At 43.1% G+C, this 22,912-nt stretch overlaps 2 protein-coding genes across 4 annotated transcripts in view; one reads left to right on the forward strand and one right to left on the reverse strand.

Annotated features, from left to right (window-relative positions):
- Window positions 1-1,383, forward strand: part of RAMP1 (receptor activity modifying protein 1) — a 29,842-nt gene extending 28,459 nt beyond the window's left edge. Inside the window, exon 3 of the mRNA XM_049802245.1 lies at window positions 692-1,383. Within this exon, the coding sequence (XP_049658202.1) occupies window positions 692-947 (256 nt within the window). The 3' untranslated portion in view covers window positions 948-1,383. The remainder of the gene's footprint in view (window positions 1-691) is intronic.
- A 2,589-nt stretch (window positions 1,384-3,972) lies between these two features.
- Window positions 3,973-22,912, reverse strand: part of UBE2F (ubiquitin conjugating enzyme E2 F (putative)) — an 84,310-nt gene continuing 65,370 nt past the window's right edge. For all 3 annotated transcript variants that reach the window (XM_049802233.1, XM_049802223.1, XM_049802215.1), the window contains one exon: window positions 3,973-5,341. In XM_049802233.1, the coding sequence (XP_049658190.1) occupies window positions 5,291-5,341 (51 nt within the window). In that variant the 3' untranslated portion in view covers window positions 3,973-5,290. The remainder of the gene's footprint in view (window positions 5,342-22,912) is intronic.

Raw genomic sequence — 22,912 nt, forward strand, 5'->3', positions numbered from 1 at the left:
CAGGGCTGCTCCTTGTTTTCCAAATATTTGGGAAAAAAACCCCAAACCAACCCTCAAAAAGTGGACTTGCTGGCCATTGAGAAGTGGGATGAGTCATGGTGCTGCGGACCTGCAAAGCAGGGTACTGCAGAGAGATAAGCTTCAAAAGCATGCTGTTGGTTCATATGCCCCCCCCCCCCCCCCCCCCCAAATATTTTTAGGCAACTAAAAGGAGAATTTTAAGTAGATTCGCTGTACTTATTTCTGTCCTCTTTTGGCTGAACCCATGCAAGCTAAAGGAGGGTGCCCCGAAGGCCGGCAGCCAGGCAAGCTGCTCTGTGGGCTGGGATGGATCTCCTGAAGGTCTTTGCCTAAAGGTGCCAAAGGGTTATGTGGGTCTGACCAGTAGTTTCTAATAGCACTGGTCCAGCTGTGAAATCCTGCAAAAATTAACACAAACCAAACCAAACCAAACTTGCTTCTAGTTATTTATGTAAGTATTATTTCTGTTTTCATTTACTTCTGTAAATGAAAACTCCTTGTGCTCAATAAAAATCTCAAACAAAATCTCAAATAACAAATACACACATCTATAATGGAAAGTATATAACATTTTATATTATAGGGGGGGGGGGGGGGGGGGAGGAGATGGCAGGCTCATGTCTGGGTGCTGGTCCCTGGTGCCATCCCGGTGCCCTTGTCTGTCTTGCAGCACCTACGGGGAGCTGACAAACTGCACGGCACTGATCGCCGAGAGGCTCGACTGCTACTGGCCCAACCGGCTGGTGGACGAGTTCTTCGTGGCCGTCCATAAGCAGTACTTCAGGAACTGCTCCCCGTCTGGCCGGGCGCTGCACGATCCCCCCAATGGCATCCTCTGCCCCTTCATCCTGCTGCCCGTCCTTGTCACCCTGCTGATGACCGCGCTGGTGGTGTGGAGGAGCAAACGCAGCGAGGGCATTGTGTAGGGACGCCCTGCCGCCGACACAGGGGAGGGATGGGGGCACCGCCCCCCCCAGAACGTGCCCATTTTTTGGAAGGACCCTGGCAGAGAATCATCATGGTGGGTACCAAGCCCTGGAGACAGAGACAGCAACACCACTGCTTCTCCCTCACTGGTACCCTCCGCGCCATGCACATGCCATAAGCCCAGCGGTTTCCAAATAAATACATCATTTAAGACGTGGTTGTTTGGCAATACAGGATGCTGGTGGCCAGCAAGACATGGGCTGTCCCAGCAGCGGGGAGCCCTCTTGGGGTACTGGGGAGCACAGCTCTCCCTGGGCATCGGCACCGCCACAGCTCTGCTCAGCCTTCCCCAGTGGCTTCCCTCCCAGCAACCCCCCAGCATCATGTGCCAAAAGAGGAACATTTTTAAAGGGGGGGAAAAAAAAAAAAAGGAAAAAAAAAAAAAAAAAAAAGAGGGGCTTGTGTGTGTGAAATCCACAGTGCCAGCACAGTGTAACAGTGAGGCCGGTGGGTCTGGGTGCAACCGTGGGCAACGAAACCACCACAGCTTCCTCTTCTTGTCCTTTTTTTTCCACACCAGGAAAGGCATCTTCTCGCCAGCCCCCAGCACAAGGACCAGGCCTGCATGGGTGGGGTTCGCCAAGGAGCTGGGGAACAATGGGTGAAAGTCAGCAGTGGGAAGCTGGTGGCAGCAAGGGTGGTGGCCTTGGCGGTGCCCTGGGGCTAATGAGCAATGGGAATAAGGTGCTTTTCCTACCTAAATAAACACATACATAAACAAACCAGGTACCTGTCTCTGGTGCGAATCCTCAGCAATCACCCCCTCCATGAAGGCTGGGGTCCAAGTGGCTTGAGGCCGCCCCCCAGATGCCCCCCTCACTGCCCCAAAGGAGCCTCTGTGATCCCAGAGACACCCCCCAATAGTGTTGACCCCCACCCCACGGGTACCCTTTGGGGTGGCACTGGGGGTCCTGGGGTGGCGGGAGGACTGACTGCATGGGCTCTGCCCCTCAAAGGCAGCGGGGTCCCCTAGGTGTGGGTGGGCAGGTCAGCGTTCCACCCCTCTCAGCAGGGGCCAGGAGTAGGGTCAGCTCCCTTGGTGTGAGACTGCGCATCATCTGGGACAGGGGCATCCCAACCCTGCCACTGGTCTCTGCCATCCCCAACAGCTCCAGGCCACTCCAGACCCCCTTCAGTGCCTTGCTGGGTCAGGAAGGGGGCCCCTGGGGCAACCCCCAGCTGCTGTTGCCCCTGGCCCTCACATTTCCCAAAAAAAACCCAAAATCACACATGCCAGGCAGTGGGACATCCAGCCATCCACCTGGTCCACCCTGGGCTGCTTGGTCCCGACGCCTGTTCCTCTTCCAAGACACTGCAGCATTTGTTTTCTTTGCCATTTGATATCTGGGGCTTTTTTCAGGGGCAGGTGAAGAAAAAAACAACCAAACAACCAAACAAAAAACCCCTCCCACCACCATTAATTGATGGGGAGGGCCCAGGGCTCCAGAGACTGTGGTCCCTGGAGCCAGGAAGAGCTGAAGAAGCTTTCTGGAAGATGGCTACCTACCTAGAATGAAAATAAATTAAAAAAACCAAACAAACAACAATCCCCCCCCCTCCCCAACAACACACAAGAAAAAAGCAGCAGGTTGTTGCAAAAGCTGCACAGAAGTTATAAAAGCCAATTCCTGCACAAGCACTATCTGCTGATGAGCTTCCGCCCGCTAACCAGCCACAAGGGAAGGTGACACTTCGGGGACATATAGGATAGTTTGCCTTCTGCCATTGCAAGGGGTCCATGAGGGTGCAGGATGGAGACAAGCTTCCCTTGAGATTGCTGTAGGAGTATTTTGGCCATGTGCAGTGAACCATGCCCACAGCAGCAGCCCAGCTTAGTCCTTCAGTGAGAGGTGGAAATGAAGGGTGGCTGGAAGTATAGAATAGTTGCATCTGTACAAATACACATATATATAGAAATACATATAAAAATACACATAAAAATAAATACATAAATAAGAAAAAAACCCAGCTCCTGAAAAAGAATTCAGAAGACCTGATGGGCTCTAAGATGAGCGTAACATTTTTTCTCCCATGTATTCTGGATGGGAAGAAACTGATGCTCAGGCCTTCTTGTACAGTATTTAATAGTAACCAAAGTGTAATATTTTGCTCCTCCAGGTAAGCAAAAACACAGTGAAGGGATCATACAGCGGGACTGTACTGGAAGGTAGGGACTGGTTTTGATGACTGCAGCTCTAGCTCTGCGCTCACACATGCTGCCGGTGCCCCAAACCTGCTGCATGCCAACGCAGCCTTTCCTGGCTCTCCGTAGCAGCACCCTGCCTTTGCTCTGCCCTAGGTGTACCTGCAGTGGCTGCCAGGTAAGAGTGGGGAGCCAGGCATGGGTGATAACGCAAGACACAGGGACTTTTACCCCTTTTGCTGAAGGATGGAACGGGATAATGGTACCAGGGTGCCACTACAGCAAACTAGTTCAGCATTTTCAGCTCAAAATTAAGAGAATCCTTCTGATTCAGTAAGCAAAAAGTGGATGCATTTTCCAACCTTTCTATTTTTGTGACTCTCTTATTCCTTACTTTGTCTGACATTACTATTTTGGCAGCAAAGATCTCTCACCTCAGTTGCCTGCTTAAAATAATATGCTGATCCATGTTTCATTTTAAATAGACACAGTGGCAATATTATCAGAAGATGAAGCTCACGATATGAGTCTCCTCCTGCATGCCAATCTCTGCATTTCATTTCCCTGCTTTCCTAGACCTCCAGCAATGTCTACAGGAGCCTGTGAAACTGTAATGGAAAAGGCACAGGGAAAACTTAACAAGCAAGGCTGCACCATGCTTAAAAATTTGCAAGCCAGCTCTGCCACGCTAACAATGGAGACAATTCTGATTTCCTCCAGCGTCTGCAGAGGAAGAATAGGAAAGAATGAAGCATAATCATTCGGGGGGAGAGAAAACCAACAGTCAACGCCCGAGCGTTATACAGACACTTGGCTCCATATGAAACCACACGAACATTTATTTCTATGGTTTATCTATTTATAAAAGCTTGAATCAGTTTCATGGCACCTCCTCTGCATTACCTCACAAGCCAAATGCAAACGTTTCGGTCTCTGAGGCTACGCCAATGCCCCGGCTCAGCAGGTGAGCAGTGGGGAGCTCTGGCACACAACAGGCAGCAGACTTCTCACAGCATTTACTCTGAAGTGATTCCTGAGGTACATGCTACTGTCTTCTGAAGGATCTCTGCTTGCACATACTATGTATTTGATATACAGCTACTTACAGAAAAGGCAATTATAGCATCATATCCTTTCAAATTACCAAAAAAAGCCAGGCGCACACGAGTTTTTAAAAGAGGGTGCAGTGTGTTATCATTCTCACCTGCGTTATTAGTCATTCAGTGCAGAACTTTGATGAACACAATTAGGTGCTCTCCAGGTAACAGTGCTTGAATTTACTTTCATCAGATTGAACAGCATCTGATGATCCCTCACCACATCCAGATCGGAAAGCCAAAGGCAAATTTCTTTAAAAAAATCTCCCTTTCATTAAATTTTCACAGAAATATATAATATATATAATATATATATAATTTTACTAATACCACACATTTACTTAAGTTACGGATTAGCCTGTGTTTCTTTTAACTACTTCACACAATTAGAAACAAAAAAATACCATAGCCCAAACAGGAGCTGAAAATAACAATGTAAAAATTCCAAACATGTGACAAAAACATACTTACATTAAATATAATCAAGAATTTCAATACCAGAAGTAGAATTTCATTTAGCATTTGCATTCTGGCAAGCTCTAAGCCTTAGCTGAATGAGTCTTGGAAAAAGCTTGTATTGTTTCTGCTCATCAAAGGCAACAGTATTGTGATTGGGTTCACGGGAGACCATTTTATTGCCAACTTGAACTGCTCCAAGAACACGCCACCTTTTCTGCTTGGGTTGTTTGTTTTTTCCTTCCCCCCTCCAAACTAGGCAAGAGTTAAAAAAAGTGTCATTACAATTTCATTAGTGATTTCTTTTAACTTCTCAAGCATATCTCATCAACAGGATATACAGTACAGCTCAGAAGAGTAAACATTTTTAAAAGTAAGCAAACAACTTTTTCAACCAACATACACAATTTCTTGCTGTATTTATGCTGAACTCTCCTTTTAACATGGACAAGTTATGAAGTTAGTTTTCTTCTTCAGTACAACATGGACACAGGACTAGTACAATCCGGGCTGGTTTTGTTGTTGTTGTTGAAGTTAAGGACAACTCTAGTGTGGAAGCCATGGTCCTGCCATCCATCTCCCTTCATCATCTCGCATAGCGCTTAATGTAATCTTCAACTTTATTCCGAAAGTCCTCCTAGGGGAAAGCACAGTCAGAATTAGCCCAGGCATGTCAGAGAGGGACTCATGTAGGACTACAGTGGTGGTGGATTCCCACATTAGCACTGGTAGGGTCAAACTGCCATCAAGTGAAAGGCCTGCCGCTCTCCCCAAGACCCAGAACACATTTCCAATGCAGTGTATGAGAACTGAGGCGACCGCTTGAGTCCTTGCAGGCAGATGCCCGTGCTCCGCCGGGGATCTCCTATGGGGACTGAACTGAACAGTTTGCCATCGGCAGCTATCAACGTAGATATCAACGGACAGACTGCCATCTGACAGGTCAGCAGTGCCAAGAGGCTGGGTCCCAGCTAGCGGCACAGCAAAGATCTGGCCATGGTTTTAGAGAAGGAAGGGAAGCTGTCCTTACTGGATAAAAGAGGCAAGGCTACAGCAGGAACTGTTACAAAAGCTGTGTGCCCTAAGGCAGCTCTGTCCCAAATACTCATTCTGGCCTCCCCCTGGTAACTGCACGATATTGCAGCTAGGACATAACTAAGCACATAATCAATCACTGCCCCCCCCCTTTTTTTTTGTCATTTATTATCACCTAGAGGATTAAAAATTCACCACCCAAGTCACTTGTTTGTTAAAATGGTTCAGAGGGAACACGCTTACACCTGTAGCCCTCCACAGAAAACCTATGGGACTATTCTATAACCTCTGCATCTATGGAAAAGCACACATTTCTGGTAGTTTATCTTTATAAAGCATGGAGATGCTGAGCAAGAGAAATTCTGAAATACTTTCCTCATTTGATACTTGTCCAAGCCGGGATGTCAGACAGATGCTACATTCCTGTAATGTTAGTCTGAGTCTGAACCTCGCCTCGCGCACTTACAGCCTGTTAAGTATGTTCAACACAAACACACCAGGTGGCCTGTGCTCCAAATTCAAGTGGGGTGTTCACAGCAAAGTGCTTCTTGCTTGATTTCTAGCTCCCAGTTTTGCATGCTGGCTAGAATATAAGAAACCAACACACACAACAGATGAAGAGGTTTTGAACGCAGTGTCCTGGTGCAGTGGAGCTGCCTGGAAAGCCGGGGCTCTGCCCACCCCGTCAAGGCTCTGCTTTTACTAGGAAGGGCACAGGGTCCTGCTTTAAACAATGTACCTTGTCAGCTCCAGGTTTGCCAATAGATAAAAAGATGCTCCTCAAACACACACTGAGCGTTCTGGTACAGTCCACTCAGAGCTAAACGAAACATTTGCAGACAGAGCAGTAGTTCATGACTTTAATGCCCCATGAAAATAATGGCCATTCATTGTTCAAGCGCTTCAATATCAGGTCTTTTTTACTTTTTTGTTAGCAGTAGATAAAAGCTCAGCACTGCAATATGCACCATGACTTTCTATTAGCACTGCTAAGAAGGTCTGAAAAGTAGGAAGTAGTCACTTTTAATTGCGATGCTTGTTTTAAAAATCGGGAGAGTGATGTTTTCCCCTGCAGGGGCATGGAGTAACGCATTCTGAAATTTGTAATATATGGCAAGATACTTAGAAACAGAAACCAAAGCTAAAACGTCCCCTCCCCAAGCTAACTTTGCCTGCTTCTAGCTTGACTACATCAGCTGTGTGTCCCCCTTTTTAAAAAAAAATAATTTGGATTTCCCCCCATGCCTTGATGAGCATTTAGCTATACAGTGCCACTAAAACTTTTGCTAGACATCACATCACACCAGAATAAAGCAGTAATATAGCCTTTTTGCTACAGCTAGCCTTGGAATACATCAATATTTCCTTGGCCCCAACACCACGCTTCAACTTCCTGATCAGCTCCCTTTACAGAGACTTGGTTTTCTGCCAGTGAGTTTTTCTATCAGCAGAAGGATAAAGGTTATCTCATGGTTAAAGTCCCAAACCAAAGGATCAGAGAAGAACTACGATCCAACGGCAGTGCTGTCCATGATTTCGTTATCCAACTGATAAAGTGCATCACAGAGATGTCCATGAACTATATGTGAAGTGCTCTGAATCTCAAAGAAGTCCAAAACACATTTAAAGGCCAAAGATATCATAGGTGTGGAAACAAAGGTATAAATGCACTTTACACCCATAGCTAACAGCTCTTCTCAAGAGAGGTACAGATCTATGGTTTGGAAGAAATAAAAGCAGAGAGCATAAATTACAAGCATCCATTACAGGAAATCCCTGTAAGATGCTTGACACCTGAGCATCGGGTAGTAGGAGCTCAGCTGTGGAGAGGAACCCTGCAAGGACAAAAACCAACTCTTTAGGGCTGCAGAAATCCCTTTCCTCCTTAGAGGCCTATGAGATGGCCTGTCTGCACTGTTAAGAGAAAGGAGCAGCTATTTTGGCACAATATGGCATCTGCTAAAGGCAATATTCTGTGTAGTGACTTTTTAACTCTGCTGCAAGCATACCTGCTTCCATGCTTGTACAACCGTATGTTAAGTGTGCTAAGAAACTAATGCTACAGAGCTAATGCTGCCTTCATTTTAAGATTTCAGATACCAGGCAACTTCAATCCTTTGACGACAGCTACAATAGCCAAGCATCATGTTAAAGTGGTTTTGAGTAACTACTTATCAACAGTGTGTCTATTAGAGTAGTTCCCAGATATCAGGCTGCCTCAGGCAAGAAGAATCTCTAGGTACCTTGAGTTTGTTAAAATATCACACAAACAAAAGTGACCTTTGGAATTTGTTTTCAGTGCTGATACATTGTGAACTACATTGATGCAAACTACAAAATTAGTCATAATGGCAAATGATGCTGGAAACCTCTAATTTACTGGTTATGATGCTCATTCTCAGTATTACAGACTGATCGCTTGTAGCAGCAACACTCACTGTCAGCCTGTTCTTGGGCAGTCACATCAGAACACATTGGTCACAACACTCTACCTGATAAATGAAGCCTTTTGGACTCATCATGTTACTGGGGTATAGAGCTAAGTAAAAGGCCGTTAGCTACAAGAAGGCAAAAAGACCCACCTTGGCAATACCATCAATCTTTTAGAATAACCAAAAAAGCAACACTTCCTAGTAGTTTCTTGCTTGTTTTGCAAATATCCAGGGTCACTAACAATCTTACTTACAATCCCCAGTGTAGTGGAAACTGAATGAATTAACCAAGGACTTGCTTGTGTGTTATTTCCTACTCTTGCATTTCTCTGAGACAAGTCACTAAAAGAAATTGGGCACAAGGCCCAATACTACTGGACACGCAATAGGCCCAACTGCATCTTTGCTGTATCTAGAATATCTAAGAGCAGTGCAGTACAGACAGCTCAGACCATCCTCTGCTTTTTCACCCATACCTTTATGAGGTTTTCAAATGGGAAGACAGGCTCTCGGCAACGACTTAACAGAAGCAAAGCCTCAGCGAAGAAGGAAGGATCCAGAAATCCACGCTGTCACTTAGGCTGACTTGCCAGATGAAGGAACTGACAGCATTGGCAAGAATATATTAACACGGTACTCACAGCATGTGAACCTCATTGCCTAACAGGAGGTTCTCATCCCATAGCTGTAATACGCCATCTTCACATGCCATATGGCTTAACAGTTCCTGATTAACAGGGGGCACTTTTCTATGTGCACATCTGTTTATGTGCAATATTGAATAATGAGAAATAAAAAAACTAATCAGAGCAGCACATATTCTGCATTATAAAGAGGCACATACAAAATACTGCTAGGAATGCTAAGGGAAAGAAGAGGGACTCATTTCATGGGGAATAGAGCTAGAGACGCATTGTTCACCAGACACGTGAATACTGTGTGTGGAAGCACCCACTGCCATGCAGCACGTACCTGCCCTGCTACTCTCTGCAATGCAAAGCAGTGCATTTTACCCTTTCTTAACTTCCCCTTAAGAAAAGATGCCACGTGTTGGGACCACCAGAAAGATGGGCTAGAAGGCATGTTGTGTAAAACACCTACTTTAAAAAAAAAACCACCAAAGCCTACCCACTTGAATGGAGCTTCTTTGATTCTTTCTGTGGGTGACTCCAAGGAACTGTACCCAGCCCTGCGCCTGCATGAGTGCCCTGAGCCCAAACCATCCTTTGACGCCAGGACAGTCACTGATGAGAAAAAGCATACCACATCCCATGGTCTTGATGCTGAGAGGGAGAAGAGTCAGGTGGTTAGCTGCTGGAAATCCCCCACCATCAAAGCAGCTGATGTAAATGACTACTTATGCTCCTGCCAGAATGCTCATCTAGCTGATGGTGGTGGCTGCTGTGTCCCATGGGGCTCCTGCCATGTCCCTCTGGACCTGGATCGCATCCCACTGCTAGCTTGGCCAGAGGCACAGCTGCCTGTCTCTATGCTGAAGTAGTTTCCCATGTCATCAGAACTGTCAGGCCAAAGACTGATGAAGGGGGAGAGGGTTGACTGTTGTGTGACATTTTACTACAGAAGCACTGATACTATAGTGCATGAAATGCCATCAGAAAACTCAGCCAGCCTGACAGGCCATCAGTGAGTGCTGGAAATACCACCTGGAGGAGCTTTTCAAAGGGAAAATCCAATTTTAAACTACCATCATTTGACCTTCACCAACCTCACTGCACAGTATTTCACAGATTTCAAGACAGAAGACAGATGGAGTAAGAGACTGACAAAACTGCCCTTGGGTTCTCTGGAGATGGGCAGGTTGGTGGCGAGGAACAAGGCTCAGGCTGGGTTTCTGTCTGGGAGCAGTACCTGCCGCCTTGCTGTATTTAGCGTGGAAGGACACACAGACCCAACTGCAGAGGTCTGTGCTTGGTGCTAAGCCAGGAGACAGGCCTCCTCTGTGCAAAACAAGAGTGATGTGATGCTGGGACCTAAATTAGGCACTGGCCTCATAGCATGGGAAATTTGAAGCTCAGATAATGCCAGTACCCGCTCAGCACAATGGCTAGCCCATCACACAGCACAGTAACGGGATAGACAGCACAAGTATCAGATTATACGATTCAACAAATGCCTTACCCATACCTTTTAAAGGAAAAAAAGGTATATGATGACCAGCTGGGAACAGGAAACTAATGAAAATGTAAACAAAACAAACCATTGTAACTCTAAGCACACTCCAGAAGAGCACAGCAGGCTGTTTCCCAGCTCCAGCCGGATGCCGAGAGGTACAGATGAGCCTGGACACGGCTCCGTAGGGAGTGAGGGCCTTACTGCCCTGCCCCACATACCACCCCTATAGCTCCCAGGCACTGGGCTGCAGCATGTCCCCTCTGCCCCACCTCAGGGCCCCTGTCCTATCCCAGTCCTCACCCTGGATAAGCAAGACCCTGGTAGAAGCTCAGCTCTGAAGGTACTCAGTTCTCAAATCCATTTATGAGAAGAAACCATCTAAAGTAGGAGAGTTTATATGATTTTGGGGCAGACCCAAAGGAGCTTTGCCTTGAGCTGCGGGGAGGCGAGAGGGAGAGAACAGCAATACTTGAGTAGCCCTGTGGGAAGTATGTGCTTCATGAGTAACACTGGCCAAATCACCACTTCATTTTGATGAAAATCATATGGGGACAATCAATTGAAGAGAAATTCAAAATCTATCAGTGGATGACAAGTATGGAATATAAGCCATGACATATGTCACAATATCATTAACTGAAAACTGGGTTACAACACAGACCATAAAGTTAAACTATACATCCCATTGAACTTCTCCTGGGTGTATTTTTGTACCTAAACAAATAAGTTTTCTTTATGTAAAGAAGTTTAACAAATAACTTTAAAGCAGATAAATATATTAGTAAGAATTCTGGCCAAAGACATTAATTTCAAACAACTTCACTAATTTAATGATTTTCATTTGTACTGTATGTTCTTACCAGACAGCATATTTGCAGTGATTTGCATTAAGAAAATACTAAAAAGTAAATCCTTATCTAATCAGCTTTAGATTAAAAAAAAATACTGACTCATGTAATATTGTAATATTAAAACAATTCACTTAAGTCTCAATGATGAGCTGTTCGCCTTAAAAACATACCACAAAAATAAGATTAAAAAAAAGGAGAAAAAGTTGTTACTACAACCCCAGTCCTTGGTTGGAGTGGTAATTTATCACAATGTGTCTTTGAGGAGTACTTGGGAGAGGATATATGGATGATTATGGAAACAAAAGGAAAACAGCCACCCCAAAACCACCAGCAGAGAATCATACTTTACAATTTCTAAAAGGATATTGAAGAACACACTCAAGAATTAGGTACCTTTTCAAAAACTGGGGTTTGACCTGATTTGGCACCTCCAAGAGAAGAGACTTTATTTTTTCAACAATTTATACTGCACTGAGTTGTACTGATTAACTGCTTGCCTATTATTAAGCTTTTAATTTGAAAAAGAGAGATCTTCTCAGTTACCCAAAGAAAACACAATACTTCCCCTGTGACAGCTACCAAAGAAGTCTGGAAAAGTTGTAATGGAAACTTTATCTCGAGCATTTATTTTTTTTCCCCCTCAAACACAAATGTATACATAAGAATTACACAATTTAAAAAAACCCAAAACAGAACAGATTTAGCTCATTATCCTTCAGATACCCATTAGTGGTACCATTTCACACTCTGCAGTATTTGGCAAAATTTTTCTTCTTCCTACTCAAAATACTGACCTCAGTTTCTGCCCTCAAGTATGTTAGAGACCAGAGACTATTCCCCCCTCTTTCGGGGCTGTGTGTTCACAAGGTTGAAGGCTGTACTGGCCAGTCACTACAGGAAAATGTGCAGTGTACCGCATCTGTCATGACTACAACCACCCAGATACTGTGACAAACTCTGATCCTCCTTCACATCGTTTTGATTTACAATTCCATAAGATTCAAATGGAGACCAAAAAAACCCCAACCAAATCACAAAAATACTCAATTGCTCCTCTTCTTCCCTCCTTTGTGTTAAAGCAAGCAATGAAATCACAATAATAAAAAAGCACTATTTTAACAGAACACTATTTTAATCCAAAGTTTATCACCAAGATCAAATTCCAAACAATTTGTCAGGACCTTACTTGCAGTTTTACTTAAAGCACAGTTTAGTAAAGGGGTCTTCTTAGCACCAGAAACATGACGTTACTCAGCTCCAGCCAAAGCTTTAGGAGGAAGATATAATAACCAGGTAGATTTACCCGTTAGCCCTATGAATTATATTTAAAGCGACCTTTTCTTTCTTTTCCATCTTGCAGGAAATGAGTATTCACACCCAGCAACCCACACACACCCACTCTCAGTTAAAAAGGAGCTGAATGAAACCTTTGAGTAATACAAAAATCTCAAGTATGAGGTGTTTTTCCAATTCATGTTCATGCCTTGCTATCATTTCCCTGTCATTGTTTTATTTAGCTCATCCCCTACACTGTCTAAAGAATTTTCCAAGCCCTGTAATTAAATTTTAGTTTTAAGAAGAGAAGAGAAGAGTGGGTGGTGAAAAACCTATACATAGGTATCTCCCATAGGCTCCCATGCCTAGCAGATATAGACAAAACTGCACCGATCTTCACAGCCCATGTTCTCTACTTCAGATTTTAAACACCATTTGTAGACATCAAGGAGTTCCGATTTTGCAAAATGATGAGAAAATGCTTTAGTAGATCTCTTTGGTAGCTAAGTCCTAAGCAGAAAAAATGGTGGAATTTTCACTGCAGGGGAGAAGAAAAAACCCCAAAAACTCCCAGAACACCACTCCTATTTTTACTGTGACTATTTGGAAAAAAGCAGCATTGCGGGGAAGAAGAGAAATATCAGGTTTTGGCCCTTTTTCTGAAAAATATCTGTACATATAGGCAGGTTACAGAATTGATGTGAAAAGTTGTGACCTGCCTGCCAGGACACCGCTCTGGGGAGAAGTCAAAGATGCACTGCAAAGATAGAGCGAAGCATTAGCATGCTGAACATGAAGCAGCACATCCATTTGTTTGAGATTCTCAGATTTTACGTAGGAACCATTTCCCTCATGCTTCTACAAACTTTCTGTTGTATGCCAGTGAAGCAAAGATAAAGGGAAAAATGCACTCTCTCTGAAGTTATTGGAAGAGGAAAGGGGTATGGATTAGGAGGCGGGGTGTGAAAGCTTCCAGGGTAGCCCAGAAGAACTAAATCTAAATCCCATTTGTGCAAAGGAGAGGGAACCAAGCCAGCTGAAGAGGGTAAAACAGCTTCCCTAGGAAAATCACTCCCTGGATCAAATGCAATGAAGGTCCCGACGCTGTTGCCAAATCTGCCCTTTGGCTTACGGTGCAGCTTGGCTGGAGGCAGACAGTGGAGTCTTTTGCGAGTCTTCTGGTCATATGGCCGCAGTACCAAATGACTTGGAATTTGCCTTGACTGTGACTGATTTGCTTATTACCATTTATGATTTCACCCAGGTTGCTGAAAACAAAGAAAACCTCCTGGGAGTTAAACCAGGGAACACAGATTGCTTGGTCACTTAGTGTCTGATGTCACGCGTTTGTCTCCCTGCTCCTCCAACACTATGGGGTCAGCCCACGGCTGGCACCAGGCACACCGGCTGTCTTGTTGATACAACTGTTAGAAAGGGTTATAGAGCCCTTCAAGAAAATTACCTGAATCATCCCAATTACACTGATGTTAACCTCCTCTATGCTGCAAATACACTTCCATCCATGAGGATGCCACTCATTCCCAAGAGAGGATGTCCTCAGGATCTGAGATCTTAATGGATAAATTACAAGAGCAGAGGAAACTGGAGCTGCCTGGGTCTGGCAAGGGGGTTTTTGCAAGTCATACTCTACTTGAGTCAAACGATATTCAAACAAACCTGACCCGGCAGGTGAGGCACATGGGAAACTCAGCTGAAAGAGGTCAGACTCCTTGTTTGCATTCAATGACCCTGCTGTATGTTTCTGTTTTAAAGCCAAGCATTTTTCTAAAGAATGCAAAGCAAAAGCTTTTCTTTGAACCCACTTATTTGCCTAAAGCACATAAAACAAAAGCTTTAAAACGTCTGCATTTCTTCCACATTTCTATCGTTACCTCAGCAAGTCAAATCATCTGCAAAAGCTTAATCAACTTTGCTGAATCTGAAAGAGGCTCCATCCATAATCAAAGTGTTATGAAAGGTGGATAATGGTTTCTATAAATACTTTTACCATTAGGAAAGTAATGTGTTTCCTATTTACATCTGTTAGCACAATTAGCAGCTGTGCTGTTGCTCATTTGCACATGCCATTTAATGTACTTTATGCTCACTGGGAAAAGGCTTCAAAAGGCTGTAACACGGACACGGAACAGAAAATGGGGAGGTAATCCAAGAAAAACCCCAGCGCAGTTCTCTAAATGCAGGAATATTGCAGAAAAACAAATATGTATTCTACTGTGGCTGCCACAATTCCAGTGAGAACAACAAACACCAAACAGGGTGGTTGGGTGTGCAGAGGAATTGAAGGATCTACTGCAATAAATAGGGAGATAGATAAATAAATGCCATGACTCACAGGGAGAATTCTTATGAAAAGATGTTTTTGGACTAGGATGGTATTGTTGTTCTTAATAAGACAGTTAAGCTGCAATCAAAGAGTAATAAAACCCCCACAACAAAAATTAAACAGCCTCCAAAAAACGGACAAGTTTGAAAGCTTTTGGGGCTAAATTCTTTTCCAGTGCGGTAAAAGTTTGAAAAGCTAAGGTTAGACTCTAATGCAGCAGATCAAGTTCTTCCCTTGAGAAGCTCCTTCTACCACTTACTGACTCCTAAATCGTAAATGTGGTGTACACAGGCACTTGTACTGGCTGGAGACCCGTGGTCTGAAACAAATGGCTTGAAGAGAATTTCAGGACAATGAAGATGCTGGACCTCTAGCTCTGATGTGCACATTGGCTGTCTGTTATTGCCTTGCTGACATCAGGTGTCGCAGCAACATGTGTACATCCCCATCATCAGCATGAAATTGAATCGGTACATGGAGCAGCCGACGTCTGAGCGGTGGCAGTGTATGTCACGAAAGCGAGGCTGCAAGTTCTGGATCAGTTAAGAGTATTTTGGGATTCGTTACAAATATGGGAAAAAAGTTTGCTTACACAATAGATGACAGGGTTGTCTGGCCAAAGGTGAATATATACTTCCAATTCCTCTGATACACTTTGTGGGTGTATTTAATTAGAACAATTCTTCAATGTTTCGTAACCCCTTTTAGAAGAAATCAGGAAAGAGATACTTGATTCAGTATCCAGGAATAAATGCGAGTTTCTTATTTTACTTGAAGAAGGTTAAAAAAACCCTCACACTTTCACCACGTCACCGTTTTGTACTGTTGGAAATAAAAAGCAGTGTTCTTGAAAATGTTCAGAACCAGCTACTTCCTATTAGGAAGAGACATTTCAGGATGTCAATGGCTGGTGCAGGGCTACCAGTTTAAAGAAGGGAATGAAGGCAATTGGAAAACCTCATACTAGACACAAAGACAGATCCCAATCCAAGAGAAGCTCAAACATGAGTAAGTAAAACAGCACAGCAAGGATGAGACTATGCTAATTTAAGCAACACATCAACTCAAATATTCTACAATGCAAACAACATGAGAGCAAGATCTGGGCATGCCTCCCCTTGTCAGCTCTAATGTTATCCCTGTCTTGACAAGTACTACGCAGCCTTTATATTGTCTACCCTTCCTTGAGTCAACTGCACCAACCAAGTTGTTGACAAAGTCCAGCACTGAACAAATTGAAGATGAAAACAGATTTAATTTGAATCCTAAATTCTTGGACCCAAGATCACAAATCAAAAGCCTGAAGAGTTCCTGGAGGCCCAAGGTCCATCCTGGTCACTCTTTCTGAGTCTCTTTGGAAGAGCAGTGGGAGAAAACGCACACAGAATGGGTCAAAGGAACGGAGATGGCTGTCCTGGGTGGAGAAATCTGCTGCGTTTGCAGTACAAAAGGTAGCACTGAGAAGAACAGTGAGGTCAGCACTCCAGCCTCAAACACTGCAAGTCTTAGAAACCATTTGTAATGATGACCCCACAAAGTAATTACTCATACATTTAAGTATGATGCATCACTGTTACAAGCTCTGGGACAACCAGCTAAGATCCCTGGTAAAATAAACAGACACCAAGAAGAAACAAAATATTTAAGAAGAGAAAAAGGTAGGTAGTAAAGAGGTCAAGTTATAGCTTACCTATGTCTTTATGCATTTCTCTTGCAAAGATTAATTGAATCATCCCATAAAAAGAACTGTCTGGAGAACTGTCCTGAAATCTCCTGAGATACCTCAACTGGAAATGAAGCAGCAGGAAATCCAGCAAAGACCAAGGGATTCCTCCCCTGTAGCAATCACCACATTTGGCAAAACATTTCTTATGCTAATGGGTTTTAAAAACAATACCTTCTTACTGTTTCTATGGGTATTCAAGTAGCTGTATCACCTCAAACTCTCTTCTGCCATAGCTCTGGATCCCACAACAAACTCTTGGGAACTTTTTCATTATAATTTCTTGCCAAGACAGACTATGACATCACAAACTTCCCATCAGAATAATTCCAAGATCACGTGGAAGAGTGAAAGCAGAGAAGGAGAAATCCAGTTTACAGATGAATTGAAAACAACTAAAAATGGTAAGAGGTAATCCAATAAGATGTTCAGACATTATGAAAAGGATAGCAGAATGCATGCAAGCAGAGCAGCTAGCATGATACAGTATACAACTTTACAACGGGTTTTACAATGCCACTCTTTCTGAAAACCTTGAGAATTACTAATGCAAGCTGAAGAAGCAGTAGCTTCAAAGCCTTGACCTCAATTACTTCTTCAGCAATCTTAATAGCATACATCCTTCTATTGTTAGAGTAAAAGCCAGCAGTACTGAAAATGAAAAAATGAGAGTTCTGCAAAAATACCCTAAAAATTAATGTATACGGATAACTAATTACTTCAAATGTGGCTAAATACAAAAGAGGAAAAGACAAATGCAAGTAAAAATATGCAGATCTCGTGATCAGTATGAAGTAATGGAACTCCCTGTGGTGCTTGAATAGCTTGCAGGTAGTTCCCTTTACTAGAGTAAAGCTTCACTTAGTGTGCAAGAGTATTTGCAACCCACACATTTTTACCCATACAGCTAGGGAATATCTAGCACAATCAAGAAAGGGCTTTAAAAGGCACATTCAGCAAGCAAAGACAGCAAAATCTGACTGCTTACAGATTTGCAGGCTATCCTTACTCCTCCCTGCCCCACCCCCTCCAACACAGCTTTTCCTTGATACTCTACCACCTCCTCTCTCCCAGCAAGAGCTGCAGTTCCCTCACCCTCTTGGGTTGCACCCAGGTCTCCTCGCCATCAGCTGAGGGAAAGGCAAAGCACATGGTCTGCCCTGAGCTGTGCATGCCCACGCAGGCCTGATGGCAGCCCACCCGTCCTGGTGAGTCCTGGGTGAGCTCACATTGCAGACTTTCCTGGTGGCTCACTTTACAGACCACCCTCTCTTTGCTGCTCCTGACAGTTTTTGTGACAGTTACAGGAACTGGATTTAAATACTCTGCTGCTCTGTCAAATCTGGTGGAAATTGATGTATGTGTTTAAAAGCTACAGGGATTGAGGGGGAGGCTGGGATAAGGACAGATGGATGGCATCACTGCATAAGCCTTATTCCTATACACAGAAAGGCTAAAAAGCAAAGCAATTGCTGAAGGTTCACTTCAGTGAAGCTCCAGGACAACTTGATTAAGTATAGTCTAGATAAATGGACAGTGAGGTAGACTGAACCAGCTGAAGTGCTGGGCTCAGGAGGTTGTGATCAGTGGCACAAAGTCCTAGTGGAGTACTCAAGGGGTTGATACTGGGGCCAAAACTGTTTAACCTCTTCATTGATGACCTGGATGAAGGGGCAGAGTTTGCTGATGATATAAAACTGGGAGGAGTGGCTGGTACACCAGATAGGCATGCTGCCATTCAGAAGGACCTTGACAGGCTGGAGAATTGGACAGAGCATAACCTCATGAAGTTCAACAAGGGGAAATGCAAAGTCTTGCCTGTGAATAACACCATCCACCAGTACATGCTGGGCACTAACAAGCAGCTTTGCAGAGAAAGACCATGGGGTTCTGATGGTCACCAAGCTGACCATGAACCACCAAAGATGACCACTAGTATCCTGGGCTATACTATGAAGAGTACTGGCAGCAAGTGAAGGGAGGTGATCCTTTCACTCCACTCAGGCCTGATGAGACACATCTGGAGTGCTGTACCCAGTTCCAGGCTCCCCAGGATCAAAAAGATAGGGACTTACTGGATGGAGTAAGCCCAGCAAAGGGCCACAAAGATGATTAATGAGCATCTGTCATAGGAGAGACTGAGAGACTGACCAGGACTGTTCAGTATGGATAAAAGAAGGCTGGGGGGTACTGTAATGGGTATAAATACCTGATAGGAGGCTGCAAAGAAGGCAGAGCCAGACTCTTCTTAGTGGTGCACAGTGACAGGGTGAGAGGCAATGGGAACAAATTGAAATACAGGAAATTTCTTTTAAACATTAGAAAGAGTTGTTTTACTGTAAGGGTGGTAGAATACAGGAACAGGTTGCCCAGAGAGGCTGTAGAGTCTCTGCCCTTGAAATACTCAAAATATGACTGTACATGGTCCTGGGCAACTTGCTCCAGCTGGCTCTACCATGAGCACAGGGGCTGGACTAGACGATCTCCAGAGGTCCCTGCCAACCTCAGCAACTTTGTGATTCTGTGAAATACCTTCTGAAAATGTCTCAAGGATAAAGCGCTGGAAAACCTACAATTACAGAACAAACAGCCCTCCTAATGTGATTCAGAATCAATGGTTATGCTGGGCATAAGCAAGAAAGAACAAATCAATGTTTCTATCAAGACCTTTAACTTGCAGTTACATTAAAAACACAAGCTTATTTTCATGGAACTTGCCAGCTGCCTAGCAAAGTTTTCCAGTGTCTCCTTACTCAATTTCATCATTATCCATCATTTTATATTTCTTCAAATTATTCTGCTGCTGTTACAAGAATATTAGACTGACAGGCTCCAAAATAATATCCAACTTTTATCAGAGAAGTGAAAGGATAGAAAACAGAAATTCTTCAAGAATGACAGTGGCACTGAGGTTGACGCGTCTGTCCATACCGCAGTGATGCACCAAACATAGGAACATTTTGTTCAGAAGTATAATTTTTAGTCTTAAGGAACAGGGGAGGAAAGTGTCAGGCTTGTCAACTCAGTAATTCCTTTACCTCAGCTCCACAGAAACTCTTTTGTTCTACACCTAATTACTATTATCTCATATTCCAATATGTTCAAGACCAGATTGTTTAGCTTATAATATATGGATGGAGCCCCCTCCTTCCCCTACCCAGTTACAGTTGGTTTTGTTTGTGGTTTTTTTTTCATTTACAGACTAGGAATCTTTAATAAAAAATTACTTTAAACCCGAAGTGCCCTGCAGTTCTGTATCTCTCCCCACCTACAATAATTTACATTAATCATGTTAAATTGATTGCTTCTAATGATTAAGGCAAAAACTTTCCTTTTCACCTATTTTAGTAGCTATCTGTACTGTACTGCCTTGTTCAGGAAATTATCCTCCTGATGGCAGCCTTTATTCTTATTTTTAAAAAGATGGCCACAGATTTTAACCACACATGAGAATTTCCTTTCAGCCAAGGAATTATAGCTGGGACTGCCTGTAGAATGTAGTAATTACATCACCGATGAGTAACCACTCATCATAAGGATGAGTGAATGGTGTGGAGCCACTGCCAAGACATTAAAAGCAACTCTTTTCCCAGCAGCACAAGGAGAATGGTTTCAAAAACCCAGGTGAAACCTCTTTCTGTCAGTGCCAAAGAGGGGTTTCTCAAAGGAGAACGGCTATCTGAAGCAATTCAGACACAAGAGTTACTTACTGTTAGGGACTCAATCTTAAGACTTGCACCGATTTCCTTGCCAAACATTCTCTACTCTGTTTATCCCAAACATGGGCTGATTGTAGGGTTGAAGTTTCTAAGACGAAAGAAAACCCATAGGACAAGTGTCTCAGCTGTGATTGCAGTCAGTGCAGCACAGTGCTGATTTAAACCACAGTCCAACCTCAGTTCTGAAAACCAGAAAAGGGGTTTATTTTCCAGGCAGACAAAAAAAAGCAAAATGTCAAGCTTGGATTACAAAATTGGTTGCTTCTTTCTTTGTGCGTTTTAGCTTTTCTATATAACAGGAACCTTTGGCACCTACAGGTAAGAAGGGCAACACAGCAGAGAAAAGTCATCTGTCTTTATTCCTTCAAAACTGAACTTGTCAGAGCAGAGATAAAATAAGTGAGAAAGGTTGTCTGTGTAGGAACATTACAGCAAGACAGACACATTCAAATCAAAATTAAGGGAAGGATAAGAAACAAAATGCAATTTAAATGCCCGGGTATTAATGCAGGACTAAGGATCCAAATGAATGCCCAGACTCCCATTGCTTTACTGTCTTGTCTGGGGTGAACCACTGCTGGTGGGAACATAGTGATGTAGAGAGGGAAAAGTAGCAAAAAACACAATGAGGTCTCCATTGGCATGCTTTGTTTCCAATGATGAAATGCCCTAAATAAGAGCTAGGCATTAGATCTCAAATTTAACTTAATTGACCCAAATTGACTTAGAGTGAACTGAAAATACCTGAGTATCTACGGCCCTTGCTACTTTGGCAGTGAGAGGAGGTAACTGTGTCCTCTTTACCATGATAACATGTCATTATATGCTTCAGGGCTCCAGCAATTTGTATAACTTTAAGTCCCATCTACAAGGAACTATGCTCAACATTGCAATGCTGGATAATCAAACTAAATTCGTAGACATCAGATCCTATTCTATTCACACAAAAATAAGTGTCAAACATATCTACAAATTCTACTGTAAACCAACATTAACCAGCTTCATGTTACTGAAAGTAATAAACCCCCTTATTTTTCTTTAAATCCATTTCTTCAGTTTCTTATTGAAGATATCAAAATGAAATCACTTACAATTACTACTAATCATTACAAGAAAAATCAAGACAAGGTGAAAGCTTGGCTTGACTACAGCCAGTGGAAAAAATAACAAATTTACAGTGGTGAAACATTAATTTTCACTCCTGATGAAGCAAATAAGTCTTAAACCAAAGGATCATCTTTGTTGTTTTTTGTTAAATCTTTCAGGGTTATTTACCTATTTAAGCTTTGCAGATGGACATCTGTGAATTGTCAGACAATAAGAAATAAACAGAATATTCAAAATATGTCCAAAACTGGTTTACTGCCTCTTCCTCCTCTTAAATGTAATTCCTATTTATTTTTCAAGAGGGAGTGCAGCTCACAGGTTCATATGCTCAATGATACTAAAGAATCAAAAGCAGCTGTTGTTTTCTACAACAAGCACTGTAAGTACTTTGGAAGTTATAAGGGACTTATTTTTAGTTGAGTGATACGCTAATACCCCAGCAGTGTTAGATCAGTGCTTCACTGTAGTAATGCAAGAAACCCAGCTACCTACAGCTACAGCAATTGTTAGGTAACTTGTCCCTATAGATTTCACTGCTGGTATGTACCCTGTCAGGTTCTTTTGGCCACCAGCACCACCCAAAGTTGCTTTTGTTGCTGTAACCAAATAAAACACAGTAAAAGCAACTGCCCAACCCTTCAGCATAAATATCTGTAATCTAAGCACAAAATTAGAGTGCCTTACCATAAATTGACATAGTGGAAAGCACTACTTAATGCATTTAATAATCAGCATCCTTATGATATCCTCGGATGAGAAAATCCAGTGGGGTGCTTGATTAAAGGGCTCTGGACAGACATGGCTGTTAAATTGTTAAGAAAGCCTTATTTTTTTCCAGTGCTAAACACCAGTACAAAATCTGCTGAAATTAATGTCAACATTAACAACTGCTGACTCCAATGGACAGGGCTGGCCACACAACCATATGTATAAGAACAGTACCTATGTTCAATCCATACACTGAACAGAAGGCCATGGGCTCAAAAGTATTAACTTACTTGTAGCTTCTGCTGAGTAATAAAATATATTACATGGAAAGTAATTTGCAGGTTACATGGCGAATGTTTTACTATTGAAATAAAGCTCTTTCAAGATACCAGAAAAAAATTTTGGGCTTCATAGATTGTGTTACTGAATATTCACACTACTGACAAGGTAGTCAGTACGTGATGACAGGCTGAAGTTTTCAGATAGTTTCCTCTTAAGTCTGCCAACACAGGGCTGGAATCCACAGAAAAGACCCACTCCCTGATAACACTTCATTTGGCAGCTATAACCAACCCACTTCTCTCCATTTACTTTGCTAAAATGAATGTGAGGCTGATCAAGGTAATATCGGAAGTCAGCACCGGCACGGTGTTAGAAAGAGATTCCAGAAAAATTTGTTTATTGCTGTTATACCACTTTCTTAGGCCATGTTTAACAGGTCACCAAATGAAATTTCAGACTATTTTGACAAATATTCAGTTGTGCTATCCTCCCTTGACTGATGTGTATGCAAACTTAGTTTTGAAGCTAAGAACACAAACAAGCAACATGCTATCAGACATTATCCCATCATGCTGTGTCAAGTGAGCCATCAGCCACCA

The sequence above is a fragment of the Accipiter gentilis genome, chromosome 1 (genome assembly GCF_929443795.1).
Source record: "Accipiter gentilis chromosome 1, bAccGen1.1, whole genome shotgun sequence".
In the NCBI taxonomy this organism is placed as follows: Eukaryota; Metazoa; Chordata; class Aves; order Accipitriformes; family Accipitridae; genus Astur; species Astur gentilis.